This window comes from Ursus americanus, chromosome 25 (genome assembly GCF_024610735.1).
Source record: "Ursus americanus isolate L20-20 chromosome 25, mUrsAme1.1.p, whole genome shotgun sequence".
In the NCBI taxonomy this organism is placed as follows: domain Eukaryota; kingdom Metazoa; phylum Chordata; class Mammalia; order Carnivora; family Ursidae; genus Ursus; species Ursus americanus.
The window spans coordinates 45,941,125-45,947,124 of NC_142151.1; the positions used below are offsets into that span (position 1 = coordinate 45,941,125).

Below are 6,000 nucleotides of genomic sequence, written 5' to 3' on the forward strand. Positions count from 1 at the left end.
TTACTATTTTAAATAGAATAAGAAATCATTTGTATAGGATTACAGGTCATAGTAATTACATACAGGCTGAAACATCATAAACTATGGTCAGGGATTCAGATGGAATCAAACTCAGTTCTAAACTCTCCAGCTTAAATTATTTCCTGCCTCTTTCTCCCCTCTGTCTCTACCATGTAAGGTTGCTGGTGGTGATGACTCTAGCATATCTGACCCATGAGGTAGTAGGAGGAGTTGGAAAAGCTGAGTATTAAAGTTGATCAGTGGTTAATGACAAAACACGTAAACGTCATTAAAAAACACAGGATGTTTCCCATTTCTGAGGATTCTTAATGAAATTAAGCTTTAACTTACAGACAATGGGAAACTAGTAAACACTTGGAGCGAGAGCACAAAGGTGGTCTTCACTGGGAAGAAACCTTATGTGCACATCCTTGAATATAACAAGTGTTATTTGGAGTCAGAAAAGCCTGTGGAAAATCCCTGCTCTAGCCGTTCAAGCTTTGTGATATAGAATGTTTTCAAACGTGTCTAAACTGGAGATTTCACCTGTAGAAGAGAGGAAAATAATGGATCATTGTTATTATCAGTTCATGTAAATTCTCGCCTGTAGATGAAAACACATAGTATTTTTGCCGAATTCTGGCTCCACACTTGGACCTTACTAATCCTCTATTCGAGTTTCTTCCTTGCGTTTTCTCCTAGAGGTCTGGCAGGAGAACAACAAATAAGCAGCTGAAGAATGAGAAACCACACAGAACTACGAGAGTTCATCCTCCTGGGCTTGTCAGATGACCCACAGCTTCAGAGGGTGATCTTCATCTTTCTCTTCATCACCTACACGCTCAGCATCACGGGGAACCTGACCATTATCACCCTTACCCTGCTGGATCCTCACCTCCAGACCCCCATGTATTTCTTCCTCAGAAACTTCTCCTTGCTAGAGGTTTCATTCACAACTGTCAGCATGCCCAAGTTCCTGGGCACCCTGATTACAGGAGATAAAACCATTTCCTTTAATGATTGCATGGCTCAGTTCTTTTTTTTCATTCTGTTGGGAGTCACTGAATTTTACCTTCTGGCTGCCATGTCCTATGACCGTTACATTGCCATCTGCAAACCTCTGCATTACATGACCATCATGAATCCCAGAGTCTGCATACTCCTTGTCTTCTCTTCATGGCTGATTTCATTCTTAATCATATTCCCATCACTCATGCTGTTCATACAGCTTCATTACTGTAAGTCCAATGTTATAGACCATTTTACCTGTGATTATTTCTCCTTACTACACCTTTCTTGTTCAGACACAAAATTCCTAGAGATAGTGGGGTTTTCCTGTGCTGTGTTTACTTTAATGTTCACGTTGGCATTAATAATTCTGTCCTATGTATATATCATCAGAACAATTGTGAGGCTTCCTTCTGCCAGTCAGAGGACAAAGGCCTTTTCCACATGTTCATCCCACATGATTGTCATCTCCATCTCCTATGGCAGCTGCATTTTCATGTACATTAATCCAGCAGCAAAAGAGAGAGTGTCTCTGAGCAAGGGAGTTGCTGTGCTGAACACCTCAGTAGCCCCCATGCTGAACCCCTGTATTTATAGCCTAAGTCCATTTTGATTTTTTGAACTATCTTAAGTAGAATAGGTATGAATTCCTCTTTATATGTTTGGTAGAATTCTCCTGGGAAGCCATCTGACCCTGGATTCTTGTTTTTTTGGGAGATTTTTGATTACTGCTTCAATTTCCTTGCTGGTTATGGATATGTTCAGGTTTTCTATTTCTTCCTGTTTCGGTTTTGGTAGTTTATGCACTTATAAGAATGCATCTGTTCTTTCAGATTGCCTAATTTATTGGCATAGAGTTGCTCATAACATGTTCTTATACTTGTTTGTATTTTTTCATTGTTGGTTGTGATCTCTCTATTTTCATTCATGATTTTACTTATTTGGGTCCTCTCTCTTTTCTTTTGATAGTCTGATCAGGCATTTATCAATCTTATTAAGTCTTTCAAAGAACCAGCTCCTACTTTTGTTGATCTCTCCTACTGTTTTTTTTGGTTTCTATTTCTATGTTTTCTGCTGTAATCTTAATTAATTATCTTCTCCTCCTGGGTTTAAGCTTTATTTGTTGTTCTTTATCCAGCTCCTCAAGATGTAAGGTTCAGTTGTACATTTGAGACCTTTCTCGTTTCTTGAGAAAGGCTTGTATTACTAGATACTTCCCTCATAGGATCACCTGTGATACATCCCAAAGGTTTTCAACAGTTGTGTTTTCATTTTCATTAGTTTCCACAAAGTTTTTAACTCATCTTTAATTCTTAGTTGACCATTCATTCCTTACTAGGCTGCTCTTTAGCGTCCATGTATTTCAGTTCTTTCCAACTTTCCTCTTGTGATTGAGTTCAAGTTTCAAAGCATTGTGGTCTGAAAATATGCAGGGAATGATCCCAGTCTTTTGGTACCAGTTATGACCTGACTTGTGACCAGTATGTAATCTCTTCTGGATGATGTTCCATGTACACTCAAGAAGAATGTGTATTCTGTTGCTTTACGATGAAATGCTGTGACTATATCTGTGAAGTCCATCTGGTGCACTGTGTCATTCAAAGCCCTTGTTCCCTTACTGATCTTCTGCTAGATGATCTGTCCATTTCAGGAGTGGTGTCTTAAAGTCCTCTATGATTATTGTATTATTATCAATATGTTCTATACTTTGGTTATTAATTGGCTTATATAATTGGCTGCTCCTATGTTAAGGGGCATAGGTATTTACGAGTGTTAGATCTTCTCGTTGGATAGACCCTTTAAATATGATATGTCCTTGTTCATCTCTTATTACATTCTTTGGATTAAAATCTAATTTGTCAGATATAAGGATTACTATCCCAGTATTCTTTTGATGTCCGTTAGCACGATAAATGTTTTTCCACCCCCTCACTTTAAATCTGGATGTGTCTTTGGGTCTAAAATGAGTCCCTTGAAGACAGCATAACCATGGTCTTTGTTTTTAATCCAATCTGATACCCTGTGTCTTTTGATTGGGGTATTTATCCCATTTACATTCAGAGAAACTATTGAAAGATATGGATTTAGTGCCATTGTATTACCAGTAAACTCACTGTTTCTGAATATTCTCTCTGTTCCTTTCTGGTCTGTGCTATGTCTGGTCTCTCTCTTCACTTATACGATCCCCTTTAATATTTCTTGCAGTGCTAATTAGTGGTCACAAATTCTTTTAGTTTCTGTTTATCCTGGAAGCTTTTTAATCTCTCCTGTTTTGAATGACATCTTTGCTGGATAAAGTATTCTTGGCTAAATATTTTTCTCATTTAGCACCCTGAATATATCATGGAGTCCTTTCTGGTCTGTCACTCTGTGGATAAGTCTGCTGCCAGTCTAATGTTTCTACCCTTGTAGGTTACAAACCTCTTGTCCCTAGCTGCTTTCAGGATTTTTTTCTTTGTCTCTGAGATTTGTAAGTTTCACTATCATATGTCAAGGTGTTAACCTATTTTTATTGATTTCTCAGGGGTTCTCTGTGCCTCCTGGACTTGAATGCTTGCTTCCTTCTCCTGATTAGGGAAATCCTTCACCATAGTTTCCTGCCATATACCTTCTGCCCCTATCTCTTTCCTCTTCTTCTGAGGTTCCATTATTGTAATATTGTTTCACCGGTGGTATCGTTTCTCTCTCAAATTGTCCCCTCGTGATCCAGTAGTTGTTTCTCTCTCTTTTCTCAGCTTCTTTATTTGCCATCATTTTGTCTTCTGTATCACTAATTCTCTCTTTTGCCTCATTTATCCTAGTAGTTAGAGTCTACATTTTTTATTGCATCTCATTAATAGCCTTTTGCACTTTGACTGGGTTAGATTTTAGCTCTTTATTGCTCCAGGAAGGGATCTCTAGTGTCTCTGATGCTTTTTTTTCAAGCCCAGGTAGTATCTTTATCATCTTATTGTGAACTCTAGTTCTGACATCTTACTTATAGCAATACTGAATAGGTCACTGGCAGTCAGTACTGCTTCGTGTTCCCTTTTTTGAGGTGAGTTTTTCTGTCCTGTTATTCTGTCCTGGGAAGAATAGATGAATGAAAGAACAAAATACTAAAATGGCATTACCGACCCCAGGGAAATATGCACTAAACAAATCAGGAGAGACCTGAAACTGAAAATATAAAATAAAATTATTTTTTAAAAATTAAGAAAGAAAGAAAGAAAGAAAGAAAGAAAGAAAGAAAGAAAGAAAGAATATAACTAGACAGGTGAACAAAACAGAGCAATACACAGGATCCTGTGTATATTTTGGTCTGTTAGAAAACTAGATCCTGGGGGCACCTGGGTGGCTCAGTCAGTTAAGCATCTGCCTTTGGCTCGGGTCATGATCTCAGTGTCCTGAGATCAAGTCCTGTGTAGGGCTCCCCACTCATTTTGAAGCCTGCTTCTCCCTCTCCTTCTACCTGCTGCTCCCCCTGCTTGTGTTCTCTGTGTCAAATAAATAAATGAAATCTTAAAAAAAAGAAAAGAAAGCTAGATCCTAATATTGTAATGAAAGAAAACTTATAAATGTACAAAAATAAAATTAAATAAATTGAAAGGATAAAATGTAACTGTAAAAATCAAAATAAAAAGACAAAAAAAAAAAAAAGAAGCATTATAAACAGGTGAACAGAGCAGGGCTATACAATATACCATGAGTGTATTTTTGTTTGTTAGAAGAAACTACATCCCAAAATTGTAGGGAAAAAAAAAAAATATATATATATATATACATGAATAAATGCAATGAAAGGATATAATTTAAGTGTAAAAATGAAAATTAAAACTATTTTTTAAAAAAGAGTTGATAACGTAAGAAATTGGTTGAACAGGAAAATACTAAAATTGAAAGACTAAAGAATCACGGGGAAAAAAACCATGAATTCTATATACTGTTCTCCCTAGCAATGGAGATTTGCAACTCCCTATGATCTGTAACTCGGTCTTAGTCAGATATTTTTGCTGATTTTCTGAGGAAGGGTCTGCTGCACTGATTCTCCAGTGTCTTTGCTCCCTTGAGGGGGGTGTGCTGCACCACCCTTGCCAGGGCACCAGGTTAAGTAATCTGCTCTGATTGCTCCCATGGCTTCTGTTCCCTGAGGGCTTTCCCTGCCTCTTCAGAGGATGAGAATGAAAATTGCAGCCTTCCAGTCTCCAGTTTGGGAGCCAAAGGCAAGTGTACGCTCAGGGAAAAGAAGTCAATCACTCCTGTCTCCTGGTCTCCATCCACACTCCGGGCTCACCCAAACTGTGAGAATGCGTTTCTATCTCAGGCACATAACTGCATTTCGAGTCTCCAAACCCTGGAAACTCCTATGTTTTGCACCCATGCCACTCCTTCCAGGGTGGAAGGGAAGGGGGGGGTCTCACCACAGTTCTGCCAATTCCTGGGCCTCTGCTTGGAGAGCAGTCACCCAAACATACTGTGGTTCAGAGTATATGGCAACCCTGAGCTGAGAGCCTATTCCTGGGCTCACTGATTGCCAGCTTCTCTGCTCCAAAGTCTGGGAACTCTGCCACACTCAGACACCCCTGGTCTTCCTGTGACCCCAGGGATCCTGCCACCACACTGTGTCACCTGGCATTCCACCCCGTTTCACCACTTGAGCACCTTTCACACAGGGATGGCCCTCAATGGAGTAGACTTCGAAGAGTTCTGACTTTATGCTCTGCCATATCGTTTTCTGGTAGCCAGCTGACAAAGGATCCCTCCCCCCATTGTTCATCAACCCATAGATCACCTCAGACTCACTTCTCTGCACCTCCTACCTTGCAGAATTTGGTCTCTATTTGTAGAGTTGCAGCTATTCTTTTCTTAGATCTCTGGTGGAGTTCACAAGTGTTTAGAATGATCTGAAAGCTATCTAGCTGAATTCCTTGGGCCAGACAAAACTAAATTCTCTTACTCATCCACCATCTTGGACTACCTACAATACATTACTGTTAACTGAAGGCAAAATAT

At 39.2% G+C, this 6,000-nt stretch overlaps 1 protein-coding gene across 1 annotated transcript; it reads left to right on the top strand.

The window, feature by feature from the left end:
- The first annotated feature begins 739 nt into the window (after positions 1-739).
- Positions 740-1,621, top strand: LOC123778889 (olfactory receptor 6C1-like). The gene has a single exon (XM_045776544.2). The coding sequence runs from the start codon at positions 740-742 to the stop codon at positions 1,619-1,621; it is 882 nt and encodes a 293-aa protein (XP_045632500.1).
- The last annotated feature ends 4,379 nt before the right edge of the window (positions 1,622-6,000 follow it).

Bases quoted from the DNA above. Each gene is read 5' to 3' on its own strand.
- LOC123778889 (XM_045776544.2), top strand. From the start codon at position 740: ATGAGAAACCACACAGAACTACGAGAGTTCATCCTCCTGGGCTTGTCA.